Here is a 16007-nt window from a genome sequence, read left to right as displayed (position 1 = left end):
ATGCAGGATTTATACACCTTCGGTCAACCATGAAAGCCAGGAAAAACCTGGGAATTTTTTCCTAAGACCCGGTAATTTTTTAGAATTACGGGAATTTTTCATTGTTTTAGTTCCAGATAAATTTTTGTAATTCTGACTGGTAACAACTGATACTCTAACAGAGAATTTTACTTTAGCCTGCTACTGCAGCAATAAAACATAAATGAGAAAATAACACCATAATAAAATTTTAATTGCGAAGAAAATGCACCATTTATGATGACGAAATACAATTCCACACAAGTGTCTGCCAGCAGCACATTGTGTCTTGGCTTTAGGATGAGACAACGCAATACTTCGTAAAAACAAACTACTTTATACCCCCGCCGGCGAAACATTGCACTTGACAGTTCGCTTTTTGTCTAGTTAGGTTGGCTATACTGTAATAGCGATGTTGCAACAGCAGCCTCTATACACACAGCAGACGATACAGTTTTCCGTCCCGTCTCGTAAATGCAAGCGATTGAGCAATTACAGTGTATATAAAAACTCGTTTTTAGTTGTACTACAATGACAGGAAGTAAGCAACCGTATAATAATGCATATAAAAGCATAACAATGCGCACCCTTTCGATAACGGAGCAAAGAAATACAAAAAAAAAACAAGCATCTGACGACTGGTACTTTAAAATCAATAATGTACGTAGCTTACAAAATAAATAATAACCGAGATTGCAATAAATAACCAATATTAGTAATTCTTCACTCACCAATTTACAGCGATAATGGCGCAATTCCATCCAGCTCGCCATCGTCACTGTTGTCCGACTCATCGCCAAAACCGTCTTCATCGTCGTCATCAGCAAGACAAATCATTAATTGTTCATGGGCACTGATAATGCCTTCTATTGTCTGGGCTGCTCGTATAAGCTTCTCGACGTGCTCTACTTTTTTTCTCCATGAGGCTGCATCCACAGTCACAAGAGCTTCACGCAACAGCTTTTCCACCTCTGTTATTGTAAAGGACTTGTTGTTGTTCCTTACATACATTTTTACATCACTCCATATTAACTCAATAGGGTTGAAATGGCAGTGATATGGTGGCAGCCTTATTACAGTATGACCCTGCTCCTTGGCAATTTCGTCTACTACATATGTAGGTGTCGTAGGCTTATTTTCTTTAACAAGAGAATATAACAGAACCTTTGTCATACTCATATCCGCTGCAATATTTCGAGCCTGTAACCACTGCACCATAACTTCTTTTCGATCATTTGTGGTTGGGGCTTTGTTCTGTATCACCGAATGATATGGCGCATTGTCCATTACAATTGTTGTAGGGACAGGAAATTGTTTTAAAAGGTTCCTGAACCACTCAACAAATCGTGTGTGATCCATATCTTCATGGTAATCACCAGTCTTTTTTTATCTAAAAACTAAAAGTGCGTCAGGGACAAAACCACTGGAGGAGCCTGCATGGACCACAATTAATCTAGCTCCTCTTCCCGTCGGCTGATGGCCGCTACTGCTGGGTGTGTTATCCGTCCAACATTTATTCACAGCTTCCCCGGCATTAACCCACGTTTCGTCTAGCCAAATTATGGAATGAATGTCTCTGCCCACAATTTTGTGCAAGAAAATGCTACGAGCGGTAACAATATGTGCCCTCTCTAACAGTACTTTGCGTCCGTCTAGCGTTTTGTAACGGAAACCCATGTTTTTTAGCACAATTTTTAGTGATGTTTTACCACCCCTGAAGAGTTCACTTTCTTTTAAAGAGATTAATAACTTGGCTACAGTCGGATACTCTTTTCTGCTGTAGTAAGCATAAACATGCCTACGAATTGCATCTGTCTGGAAAGAATCTGAATCTGTGATAGGACTAGGCCGCTTTTTCTTCTTTCCCGGGGTTGATAAAAATGTATTATTTGATCCAGACAGCTCGGAATCACTACGGCTCACTTCAGTATCTTCCAAGTTTTGTAGTAATACTCCCTTACTTACTACGGTTCTTGCACTAACACCAAGAGTTTTCGACGTACGTTCCACCACTTTGTCGGCAGGAATTGATGGCTGTCCATGAGTGCTTACGTAGTTTTTCTCCTGCTCGTAAAACTCACGAGTTCTGCGTAGTAACTCCAGTGCCTGGCTGTTTAGCGGCACCCCTCGACGCAAAGGATTGTCACTAGGTGAACGAAGTCTTTTCGGTGGCATTTTCCAAGTATGTACACTCACAACGTAACAAAAGTCACAACGATATAGCACACAGTACAACGAAAGCACACGGTAAACAACATACAATTCACGTTGTATACACATCCACTAAACAAAGCCGGCAACGCGGGAACTTTGACGTCACAGCACGTGAGTAACAGCTGTGCTCACTGCGCTGTGATTGGCTGGCGCCCCACGCTGAACGCCTAGCGCCTATCGTTCTTCACTTGTTACTCTGTTACGCTGCCAACTTCATACGCAAACGTCAAGTGCAATGTTTCAGCGGCCCGGGTATAGATGAAAGTGACGTCACAACTATTTACATTTGTAATGGGTCGTTAAAAATACATTTTGAATGGTGGTATGCGAAGTGTTACTTTCAAAATAAATTTCTATTATTCATACGAAATGAATTTTGCTACATGTGAGAATGTGTGGTAAATTCCTTAAATCATTGAACATTTGACTCTCATTCCAGCTTAACTCCTTGAGGATCAGCCACATTTTTAAAAAATGTGTGGTATTTTAGTTCTTTCATAGATAACAAATTATACAATAACAATGGCAAAAAGTACAATTATTCTTTTTTTTTTTAAAAAAAAGTGCAAGGTGAGTGCAATTTCACACAGAAATGGCTTTTCTATGGAAAGTTAAAGTGCTCAATGGAACATGGATTCATCCAGGTAATCCACAAAATGTTCAGTGCATAGCAGTGAAATTTACAGCTGCTGGAACTTAAGCTGTGCTCTTTAAGGTCCTGCGAACCACACCATCAAGAAAAACACAGCAAAAAATTTTTGACCACCATTATTAAATGTTAAAGCTTAGCTTTTCTTGTAGCTATACTGTATGTATATTAATTTTAACCATGAACGTTTCCTGTTAGTGTGCTCGCACCACTAAACAGTGATGTTACTGTTGGCTGACTACATTGCATGTCTACGCTGCTGTCAGTGGCGAGATCCCATAACATGAACTACAGTTGTACAGTTGGCTGAAAAAAGCACATCACAATCTTAATTTCAGTACTTTGGAAGCTGCTATGCAGTATTTGCTGGAATTCATGTTTACAATTTTTAAATACAAAGTATGCAGTCTACATGTTGCGGTGCATCTAAGATCTATCCAGAGTGCATTGTTTTTTCGCTGGGTTTCGTATCTTAAAGTACGAGGTAGTTCTATGCAAATGTATAAAACCTTAACAATTGAAATGCTTGATGAGTATTTCAGCTCTGATGGAAAACATATTGTTGCTTAACAAGGAAAAAATGTACTTTCACCGAGCTTACAGCTTATCTTCATCCAGGAAAAAATGCCTTTTTAAACAGGAAATCCAGAAAATTTTAGCCTTGTTGGGATATACAACCTAAAGTAGGATTGGTGGAGGACATTGGAATAATTTTTTTTAAAAAAGAAGAAATGACAGCTCATTCTGTGTTATCACAAAATAGGGGCGAGTGTGCCATGGATATAATACACCAATTTGGGTGACAATGATTAAAACAGAGGCAGCTTTTGTTGAGACAAGATGTTTTTGTGAAATTTCAATCACCAGTTTTCTCCTTAAAGTGTAGAAATATTCTGTTGATGCCCACTTATATAGAGAGAAATGAGCATCATAATAAAATAAATCAGAACTAGCAGAGGAAGATTCCAGTGTTCATTCTTCTTTTGTGCTGTTTGAGAGTGAAATGGTAGAAAAATAGTGTGAAACTGGTTCGATGAACCCTCTGCTAAGCAGATGACACGTACTTCAAAATGACGGCAATAAGTGATTCTTTTAGTTGAGGATGAAGTATTGTAGTTGCATATTTCAAAAACTAATTTTAAGCTTATCTCCATGACCTGTGCAAGGTTCACTTGTAGCTTGTAATGAAAAATTCCTAGGTTCCTTCAACACTGTCATTATTATTAACCGTGCATCATATATGGCATTGCTGTATAATGTGTTGAACATCATAAAATCATGAAAATAATGTTATCATGTTGTACTCTAAGTACGGCAGTGGAGGGCTGCTTTGTGACAAAAGCCATATTCCAACTAATCATACGATTCTTCATAAATCAGTGTGGAGTGTCAGACATCCATTTTGTATGCAACAAATTCAGTCTTTTCAATGTGCGATCCCACAGGTCCCCCAACGTCCTGGTGTTTTTGGCGACTAAAAGTACAAGCTGTAATTATATGGCTGTGTGCAGTTCAGGCCTACAGTTGCTTACTTTACAGTAGTAATCTGATAGCCTAATAGCATTGTAACATTAATGACATAGGCTTTCCTTTCAGTGTCTAGATACTGGATCGTGTCTGTTTCTGGGCCTTAAAACAAAAACTTGCCCCAATGAGGTTCATGCGATTAGGCTATTCCTTGACACACTGAAGGCTCTGGTTTCAGTCCAAGATGAATTACTGAAAGATAACTTTACTAAATCTGTAATGTTCCAAAACCTTTAACAAGATCTGATCTTGATGTGCCTGTTCATCTCAAACATGGGCTCTACAAGGACAGTCAACCCATCAGAAGTTGTTGTATACTTAAGTAAACTTCATAACTGTTACTCTATATCCTGATATCTGGGCATAAGAGTTGAAACATCCCCTTAGAAAACTTAGTGAATTACTATGCAGAAAAACCTCTTTCATTATTTGATTTTCAAACAGCTGAGCAGAACTGAACGTACTCAGACATTTCGCTCTTCACCTATTCTGATCAACAGTAAACTGACATACAATGTTTTTAGCGCAATGCAATCTGACTTTCAAAAATCCCTACAAAAGAATGGCCCTGACTAATATCAACCTATACGTTTCACAAATCACTTACCTCACAAAAATCTTCGGTACTCGAACTACTGCAATACAGCGAGCGCCACTACTGCCAGCTAAATAAAAGATTCAAACTACTGAAGGCACTAACTACTGATAGGCATAGTTAGCAAATGAAAGATTTTGATAGAGAACAAACAATGTATTTACCTCAATAGTGTTCAAAAGTCATAATATATATAGCAGTTCATGACATCCATTCTTATAAATGTACTGTTTCTGATGGACACACGTCCAGATCATCCGCTCTCAAAAATCCGCCATCTCACTTCCCACATCCACCACCACTTGACGGCTCACCTCCAACTGCGCAACGCTACGTGCTGTTCACATCCAGCTGCCCAACACTACAATGGCAGACAACAATGCAAACTAGCCACAGACTGCACACAGCACAGCCAGTGATTTTCATACAGAGCGCTACGTGGTGTTACCAATAAGAAAACCTAAATAGCCTACTTACAGAGTCACTGATTGCCCTTGCAGGTGTTTCAAATGAAACACCACTGGCCACCTTTGCTGCTGCTCCTGTGTGTGGCCACGCACTCAAAGGGCCGGACAAAGTTTTTACATGTACTTACACTACCAGGCTACACCATTAGCTCAGAATTCTGAAAATAGTAGTACTTCAACCCCTGGTCTTGATATCACCCGTTGGCTGCTGGGTGGCTCAAATGCATAGCTGTGGTGACACTTACTCTTTAGCATGCAGTGACATGTGACAATCTAATGTATGAAGTGTAGCATCATGAGCCCATGACCCATGTCTGATCTTGGGCCGTGACAGCAGCACCCAGATGTTACTAGCGCAATATGACTAGACATGGACCCCAGTGGCAATATCAGGATCCTAAGTCAGCCACAGGTAGTCGACCGACAACAGGTTGTGGTTATGGGAGCACACAGCAAGACATGACTGCCCCAATGACAACATGATGCTGGGCAATAGATGGCTGCATAGGTGGGTGGCAGGCAGTCAGTAAGGCCTAACGGCCAGGACACGGTAAACAGAATTCACCATGTCCATGGACTTCGGGCTGACTGGTGAGGCCACTGTGGCATCCTGGACTCACAGCATGACTCTTACACCATGTGCACAGGGAGCCATGTGGCTTTGCTTTGTGGCTTGACAGACTTTGCCTGACATAGTTGGTAGAATGTGCTAATATAGCGCTAGGCAGCTGACTGCTCATGACGCGCCTTGGTGTATGAACGATGGCTCAGTCAGCTCCAAGATTAGTTTCAAGGCAAGAGTTGGCACAAGAGAATAGTGGCCCTGCCTTATAGACCAAATAGTGGACAGCCAATTTTGATACCCAACTGTTTAGGTGCCAGAGGTATTGTTTGTGTCCAAAAGAAGTAAGAATGAAACAGAATGTTTAAGAGGTAAAAGTGTTCTGTATCGTGAGTACAGAGTACAGCTGGTGAGCCTTGCGGTTGGTGAACTAACCACCAGCTAGTCAGGATGGTCATGGTAGTTGAACAGCCAAAAAATCAGTGAGAGAGAGGCAGTCAGAAGCATGTCATACGACGCGAGGTGCCAAGGCCATAGACCAACACTCTCGTCACATCACTTTGGCAAGCATGTGGTTCTCTTCTGATGCCCCTCATGAACCATTTGACATGATGTTGGGAAACTTGTGTATCAGCATCCGGTTCCAGGTCACACTGTCTTTTTCTGCTGATGGGGATGGTTTGAGCTGGCAGATAGGCCGTGACAGGTAACACTAGAGCACTTGCGACAGAAATCGACATTTGAGAGAATTTTAAATGAACAAAAAAATTATCCCTGTACACTTTAGACTGGCGGGGACTTGCACACAAGATATCTTGTCGTTAACTTTGTATTGTCCTCAATTTTAGATTCTTGGAATTGCACGTAAGTTTCAAAAAATAAGACCTTCTTTGGCTGGTCAGAAGAGAGCAAAATTTTTGTTTCCTGTCATAAAATAATTGTATTTCCTGCACAGTGGTAAGTATTACGTTAAAGTTGAGGTGGCTGAATTGTGATATATAATTTGAACGTATAACCCAGTGTTTGATGCTAAGCCTGACTTTCATGTTGTCTCAAAGCTTAGACGGCCTGTGTTGATGAGCTGTTGAATTAAACTATCAATTTAAGGTTTGGCTCATGAACGATGTCAATGAGTCTTTTGGTTGCCATCTGAGTAAAAGTCCCTATTGAGTTTTCGGAAAATGCTTGCTTTTGATCAAGACTCCAATAATGCCACAACAGTGTCAACAAATGCAATATTTTTTTTTTTTTTTTTTTAGTAGTGGACCGTGGTTGAACAGGTGTGCCATTCTCCATCATCGTGAGTGATGCTGAGCTGTGTCCTATGGCGAAATATGTTCACACAATTTCTGACATTTGTGCCCGTAACATTTTGATACCTTTTCTTATTTGTGAAGAGAATTCTCAGCAAGCTGTCTTCGTAATGCTTATCCATGTTTCACCACCTTTGCACATATATTAGTATGTGTGGAAGGCTAAGTACTTCACGAACATTGCCAGTTTCTCTTTGTTACTTGCTACAGTGGTTCATACCCTTTCCTAGATTATGAAGTAGTTACTAACATTTAACTGTAGATCAAGTCCCATTTCTACTTTCACCAGTTTCAGTATTTGCTTGCTATTAATCCTTCGCAGAGACAAATCTCGTGGTGACTTTCCTGTGATCTTTTCCCACGATTTCATACCAATTTCCTTGTTTTAAATGTAGTTTCCATTGACATAATTTTTCTAATTACCACTGCTCCATGGTGATTTTTTACAGACAGAAACATAACGCATTGAAATATGAATAGTGTTAACCAAGCACAGAATAACAAAGTTTTCTCCTTGAGGTGGTTAATAAAGTTCAGTTTTATGCTATGGGATGTTTTGGAAGTTTAAATATTTTATTGTAAACTTCAAATATTAAAGAACAACTGAAATACAGCACTGTGTGAAACAGAATAGTACAAGACACTTCATCCAGAAGTAAAATTTATGAAATGTAAAGAAATGTAAGAAAGTGGAAATTTGAAAATTTGTCTAGGCAAGAATATTTGTAGCAGAATGAAGTAAGTGCGTCACTGCTGCACATTTAAGCACAAAGAACAGTAAAATGCCAACTATTTACTGCATACTTTTTTCCACACTAATTCTCCCCCTTTCTGGTTTTTTACTGCCATTGTTATCGACATCTATAACATCTTTATGTGTGATCATTATTTCTTTTGTACTGTACAAGACATTTGGTAATTAACACATGGCATAAACAAGACTTCAAATCTCCCTCCAGAGATTCTATTTTCAGATTATCAAGTTTATTCTAAATCACCTGGTCAAATGGTAGAATCCCGGCATAAAAAAAAAACCATCGCCACTTCCTTTCCTCATTCTTGTCCAATATGAGTGTACATTTTCACTTGCATTTCATTTGTGACAGACAAAATTAAAAACTTTCCTGTAATGTTTGATGCACTAACTGTACTAGTATCCTTATTTATCCAAAAATTTTGCTTCATTGGGAAACTAAGTAAGTGCACTATCGAAGTGAGCTACCAAAATGAAGGCTACGATGGAGGGTGTGTTTCGCATTAATTACCTACATGAAAGTAATATGAGAGAATGCAAAGTAATTTAATACTTATGTCTTACATTACCTCTCGGTGATACTTCTGCCAATTGCGTTCCTGTAGTTTGTGCTAGACACAAAACTGCCTTGGTAGATATAGAAATGGTTTCCATTACAAGAAGTAAAGAAGTACTATAAATGCCCATTTTTCTACTACTGTTCCACATCACAAAACTTTATTTTACTTACCTTTAACAAAATTGAAATCTGTATGAATTTAATTTGTGATATCTTGCAATCAGACTGAAGGCTAGTGTTTGTTGGTGTGAAGGGGGCAAAGAAGAGGACTTCGAAATACATAAAAAGGAGGACAGCATTCAGAAGAAGAGGCACTACCGAAGTAACAACAAAGATGCGTCATCAGGCAGCGAATCTGATGCAGAAAAACCTAGTCGCAAGGTGAGTTACTAACACACAAGCAAATTGACCCAGAATTTGATTAATATTAATTACTTCGTGCTTGTAATTTTTATATTGACACTTCTTGTTATAATACAATTTACATATATGATATTGACAGCTGATGTGTGTACTTGTTCGTAAGTAGTATAATAATGTCCAGGCCTTATTCATGGGCATTGAAGAAAGTGCCTTTCTGTGATGACTTGATGCAGGAAGCTAAATCATATAAATTGTCAGTCTGCCACTTTGTTATATTTATGCCTGTCATGGCATTTCCCGTCAGTGATACATTCACATCCACTCTGAACATGATTGTGATGTCACATTTCCTAATATAATATCATCTTTGAGATGATTTTATTTGTAGAGAGTACTGAAAGTTAGTCTTCACTCACTCATTGTGGACTGATTTCTCCTGTCATAATTGCTGAAATGGCTCAATATGCCAGCTATAGATGTGGGGTGCAGTGATTGAGAAGTAGAGGTAGAGCTTATCTCGCCACAAAAATTATTTTATTATGATTTCATGAATTGAATTCCAGGATGGTTCCTGCAGTGAGGCCAGCCAATATGTCTCATTATTATCCAGTTAACTTGATATTTCAGAGACATGGCAGGATGCTTTATGTGTGTTTCTCGATAATTTGATACATCCCTAAATTTGTAGTGCACCGTTCACGTATAAGAAATGGTATTCTCATGACGTAATAATCTATCATCCTGTATGGCAACATGTGATGTTACAGTGCAGGCATGGTGAGTTGCTCATTGGCCAGTGAGCAATAGGAAGTCCTGGAAGAACAACAATTTTCATTATATGTTGAGCTCAGGTGATTTTATATCAGTTCCTATGAATGGAAAAACTCTGGAGATACATTAATACCATACATTAATACCATAATTCACAACAAAGCCAACAGAATACTCAGTGTCGACAGTGCAGGGGCTCTGTTGGGTACTTGTAATGAGTTGCTATTGTTGCATGCTGCTGCTTGACTGAGACAAACAGCAATGTAGGCTGTTGTTGGTTGTGGTGGAAAAATGGAAGAAGAGTGTAATGATATTTGAAATAGCTTTGTAATTCACTCCAAAGTATACAAATATTGGAAGGCTCAAAAAGGAATTTTTGTGGTGTTCTTTTCTTGGCATTTGATTTTGCAGTCATAATATTCTTTAAAACAAGTCACTGCATGCCCATCTGGCTGCAAAACCTTCATTGCCAGGTTCTGTCTGCCAGTTTCAGCAATAAAGTCTTCAGGTGAATACCTTGTAGTGCATTGTGCATACATGTCAGACAGCGTTATTTACAAAGTTTGTGTTGAAGGCTTCAGACCTCCATTTACTGAGATGTACAGTGAGAACATGAGTGGGGGTAGTGTGCAGTATATTGGAGGGTTACATACTGTATTTTCCCCTTCAGCCTCATAGTATAGTGGTAGCTGAGGTTTGTTAGCACACATTTTCACAAATGTAAGATGAGACTATACCTGAAGTATAACCTGTTTGAGAGTCTGCTTATCATGATCACCGTAAAAAAAGGGGGGGGGGGGTAGACAGCACTGTGGAAGTTTGGTGTATAGTAACTTTCGGTGTGTGGAAAGCTTTCACTAGGTACTGGAGTATACTACTGCACGAAAGTTAGAACTGAATTGGGACAAGATGCAGCAAAAATTTGAAAATTGTTCAAAACTATCTCAAGCCTGAAGAAAATGAAGTGCTGCTCCTGAAATTGGAGAAGAAAGTTAACTTGATAGTAAGTGAATGGTCTGTCAGTGTCTTTCGACTGATTAAATACATAAATTTTAAGACTTGAAGACAACATTCAAAATGCAAGCCCTTGTGCAGAATGATAAATGTAGTTCTTTTACAAGCATAGCTTTTAGATTGTGATGTGTGTATGTAATGCAGTATCGTCCATTGTTGTTCGTTAAATGAAGTGTACTTAGTTACATGTGTGTTATTTCATAATTATATATAGGTTCTATGTATTTCAATTTTCAGGAAAGGAAAGTTAGGTCTCTCTCGCGTTCTCCCACCAGACGACCACGCCATGGTGAGACTCGGGAGGTACATCGAGAAAGAGAACGTGAAAGAGAGAGGGATCATCGTGATAGAGACAGAGAGAGGGAGAGAGATGCTGAAAGGAGGCATTACCAGCGCTCTATGGAGCGCATGTCTGCAATGGAGAGAGATAGGGAAAGGGAACGTGACAGGGAACGTGAGCGGGAACGAGAACGAGAAAGAGAACGGGAGAGGAGAAGAGAGAGGGACAAAGAGAGAGAAAGGCACCGTATGCCACCACCTGTTGCGCATCGTCCTCCATCCAGGAGGAGGTAAGTATTGTAATATATTAATGAGTATTGTAATGAACATTGGATAAAATGTACGTGAATTGTGTTTTTTGATGTTAGTACCTACAACCTGTCCTGGAATGAAGTGGATAAATTTTGGAACTATGTGATATGTGGTGTGTCCAGTTTGTGTTGAATCCCTTTATGTAGGAAGAGCAATAAGCTGCTGGAGCAGCAATAGATGTTAGGTGTGCGTGTTGGTGGTTTTCCCGCTTTTGGAGGAGGACCTTTTTGTCTGAAAGCTGAAAGTTTGCAGTCTTTTATTGTGTCTGGCAGCTATTCTGTGTAGATGACCTGTAAATCAGACACTACAGTTGGTAGCAAACAACCCCTTCTACCTGCTGTGGGAATGGATAGCTAAAAAAGAGAGAAGTGTTTTCATAGAATTGTAGCTGAGGTGGTATTTTTATTCTGGGGGGTTATTATTTTGTTTCTGTTTATTTCTTAGCTATGGAGGATTAATTTGCAGTGCATCTGAAACTTTGCATATAAATAGACTGAAAATATCCACAGTGTGTCTAATGGCCGTATCTCTCCCTGTGATTCTGAAAGTCTTTCAAATAAGTATGAAACTAGTTTTGAAACTAGACCAAATGCAGTCAGCTCTCTCTAACAGTTCCTTAACAACAATTTGCACATACAATGACAATAACAAAGGTTACCTATGCAGTTAGAACTGATTAATATAAACATATAAACAGTCACCTTATAAATCAGTTTTAAAATCACTTTACTACAAAGAAATAATGACCACTTCAAGTATCACATGGTATTTAACCTGGTCGTCACTTGTACACAGTTTCAATCTTCCTGGACTGAGACCTAATTTAATGTTAAAGACAATCACCATCTGAAGACACAGTGACACATTGAACTATGCTCATTACTAAACCACATTACTTTCCACCTGATTATTCTGTGGCAGTGCAACAAGTGCACACGTGCCCAAGGACTACAGAAGCTAGTACTTACTATCAGTCAATCCACCTTAAAGTTTTGTGTGTTTGAAATTTTGTGAAAGTTTGGTTGTGAAATTGGTTAATCCTGACAGAATCTGAGTTCAATTTGTGTACTTAAACTGTAAAGTTGCATAGCTAAATCATTATCTAACAAAGTTCCTTATTCTGAGAAACAAACAAAAGTTGTTAGGCATGTATTTGTATTCAAAACCTACACATTTAATGCATCAGAGGTGGCAAACCATGTATGCAGTAAACTTGTTTGCACTTACTTGAATCTATGCAAAGTTAAATGTTGTATGTATTAAATGATTTATATGCTACAATTGCCAAAGTATATACAGTTCAGTATTGTTATCTTTAATTGGCATTTTAGGTAGCATACAAAGAAAATTTCTTCTACCGTGTAGTTGACTTGCATGAGCTTAGTAAATAGGCTCAACTCTCGTATTTGCTATAAGGGCCTAAACATTAAAACTGGACATTTGAATATAGTATCCTTTAAATAGTTTCGCACATAGAGCAAAATAATTCACTTGCTATCTGAATATATTGCAACTGCATTTAGAGCTGATACTTCCTTGCATCAGTGATTTTCCTTACATCAGTGATTTAAAGACACACACATTTTACTGAACAACATGGTTATGAATATTTAACTCTGTACTAAACTAAAATTAGGGAATTACTAAGCTTCTTTAATAGTGTATACTGGTTTTCTCATTGTCAAGCAGCATTATTAGCCAATTAAGTAATTGAATCACTTTATTGTCTACAGTACATGATATATACATACTGGAAAATACTAAGACGGAAATGACAGGGTAGTGTTTAGCTATAAAGAACACAAAAATATATTCTTTTCTGTATACTTAATAGTTGCACAAGAGAATATAACTAATACAGTACTTAGATGTGACTGTGGGGCGAAGTCCACAAAGTTTTATGCTCATTTAGTTGCTGTTCACTAATAGCAGTCCATTTTGTACAGATTGTGTACTAATTGCACATTCATGAAATGTATTCACAGTTGTGATATGGACAACCATCAGTTGTATAATGGAATGATGACAATGAAAATTCGTGCTGGACCGTGACATGAACCCAGATTACCAATTTAACCACGAGTGGTTGCCTTACTATTTGGCTATCTGAGCATGACTCATGGCCAGACCCAAACTTCCAAATGTCGTCAACTATGTATCTATAACTTGTACTCATACGTCCATTACATACATTCCAGTACGGAGGAGACATTTTACTTCAGCATCCCTTGTCTGTAAAAAATATAAATACAATGTTGCAGTGCCTGTGATATTCTGAATTACAGTGCAAAGTTCCGCAGTGCCTGTGTGTGCCCAAAGGAACAATGCATTGTAATTCGGAACAACCCAGGCACTGCAATATCGTAACTGTACATTTGTATTGTTAGGCTATGATGTCTTGAGCAATTCTGTTCTGATATATTGTTGACACGAGCCTGGGTTGTGCAGAACACACAACTCCGTCCATTCAGTCTCTACGAACTACTTTTTACCAACAATTTTAAATGCTAAGCACTGTTCAGTATCTCTCTGTGTATGTACGACTTACTGCTACATACTGACTGACTTAACGGCAGAAACCATTACTGCAGAGCACAATCGATACTGGTACTGAGTGCGTACTGCTCTGCTAACAGTTTATGACTTTCTATCTACCGACTGTCTAATACACTCTCTTTTGGCAAGTGCAGTAATTTTCCATTTGCTTCCATATCACCTATACATACCATCCAAACATGCATGACTATTAACTCTACTGAGGCTTGGTTGTTTAGAGTATTCATTTATCTTACATATTTCTACAGTTAGAAAATGATGTGAAATGAAACTTACAAAAAAACTATGTGATTCTAATAGTATTTTTAAATAGGTGTAGTAAAAACATTTTAAAGAATTTATACAGATAAAGATAGTATGGTAAGTTGTTTGTGACCATATGTGTTCTACAAATGAAATAAGTTTTTCCCCCTAAGTGTAGTTACAATACAGTAATATAATTAGGACTTTTTGAATTGGAGGGTTGTTACGTTCCTATTTTTGTCAATTTTGTGTAAGTCTAAATTTGTTAAGGAATTGTAGTAAACTGTATGTGGGAAGTGCATGCACTCACACTGTAAACTTACTGTATTAGTACATTTATGTTGTTACATTGGCACTGGCAGGAGCCCAAGGAGAAGTCCTCCTAGGAATAGTCGCAGTGGTAGCAGACGATCACCATCTCCGCATCGCTCTAGATCACCGCTGGTAAGTCACGGAAGTAATTCTAACTGGCAGTAGAGCTTGGTAAAGACACTACAGTAAATGGATGTATTAGCAGAATTTTGGTCTGAGAGTCGTCGTATGTGATGATTTTGTTACTGATTATGTAGCATGTAAGATATTGTCGTTTTTGTGGTCTTCAGTCCAAAAACTGGTTTGATGCTGCCCCATCCTGTGTGAACCTCTTTGTCTCTGAATAACTAGTGCAACCTCGTCCTTCTGAATCTGCTTACTGTGTTCATCTCTCGGTCTCCCTCCACGATTTCTACCTCCTACACTTCCCTCCAGTACGAAGTTGGTTATCCCTTGATGTCTCAGAATGTGTCCTTTCAAGTGATCCCTTCTGTTGGTCAAATTGTGCCACAGGTTTCTTGTCTCCTCAATTCTATTCAGTACCTCCTCATTAGTTATGTGATCTACCAGTCTAATCTTCGACATTCTTCTGTGGCACCACATTCCGAAAGGTTCTATTCTCTTTTTATGTAAGCTGTATATTGTCCATGTTTCATTTCAGTACACAGCAACACCCCACAGATATCTTCAGAAAAGACTTCCTAACACACAAATCTATATTCAATGTTAACAAATTTCTCTTCTTCAGAAATGCTTTTCTTGCCATTGCCAGTCAACGTTTTACATAGGACAACAACAGTGAAATGTTATTCTATCCCATATTCTCCATTGTTCAATTACTCTTATGGTGCATTGAACATAAAAGGAAGCAAAACCTACAGCACATGTAAGCTCTTGGGTATAGATATGCTGTGAACATTGTTTATGAATGTATTGTGATGTCAAATACGCGAACAAATCATCAGTAAACAGAATAGAAATGTAATGAGTAGACAGAAAAACACATTCACAGCTTTTTTTTTAAATCCAATTTGCTAGTACCAAAGTAACGCTATCTGCTCAGTACTAGTATAATTCTGAGACCTCCAACGATATCTTCAGATTAATTTTAGTAATCTCTGTGACACTCAAGTCCAGTTTAGTTTCAGTATAGCATGGCCTCTCTCTTACCAGGGCTGTACTTGCCCAATGCTTTGTCATGGCAGCTGTATGAACTGTGTGAAGTTCACCCTTGGCAAAAGGAAGTAATTTGCTCATCATGGCATCTTAATACAATAGCAAGTGAACGCAGTGTTCTGCCTTTCATGTTAAGTAGCATACTGAACTTCAGTATGTTATGTGCCACCTCTCTGTAAAGGTAAAGTTGCTGTGTGTGACTCTTCCGGCTTTCTCCCCAGATGACTATTCTGAAAGACAAATTCATCATACATTCCACTAAATACAAGTCCAGCTGAGGGAACAAAGCAAAGAAAAGGAAGTAACCACTATCACAGCTTTCT

General features: G+C 38.6%; 1 protein-coding gene across 7 annotated transcripts in view; it reads left to right on the top strand.

Moving 5' to 3' along the window:
• LOC124544845 (serine/arginine repetitive matrix protein 1) overlaps positions 1 to 16007 on the top strand; it is a 145038-nt gene that overhangs the window by 84004 nt on the left and 45027 nt on the right. For all 7 annotated transcript variants that reach the window (XM_047123556.1, XM_047123554.1, XM_047123555.1 and 4 more), the window contains 3 exons: positions 8912 to 9039; positions 11044 to 11375; positions 14559 to 14640. In XM_047123556.1, the coding sequence (XP_046979512.1) occupies positions 8912 to 9039; positions 11044 to 11375; positions 14559 to 14640 (542 nt within the window). The remainder of the gene's footprint in view (positions 1 to 8911; positions 9040 to 11043; positions 11376 to 14558; positions 14641 to 16007) is intronic.

This window comes from Schistocerca americana, chromosome 8 (assembly GCF_021461395.2).
Source record: "Schistocerca americana isolate TAMUIC-IGC-003095 chromosome 8, iqSchAmer2.1, whole genome shotgun sequence".
Taxonomy (NCBI): domain Eukaryota; kingdom Metazoa; phylum Arthropoda; class Insecta; order Orthoptera; family Acrididae; genus Schistocerca; species Schistocerca americana.
Note: the sequence above shows the minus strand (reverse complement) of the source record. Positions and strands in the feature narration are given on the sequence as shown.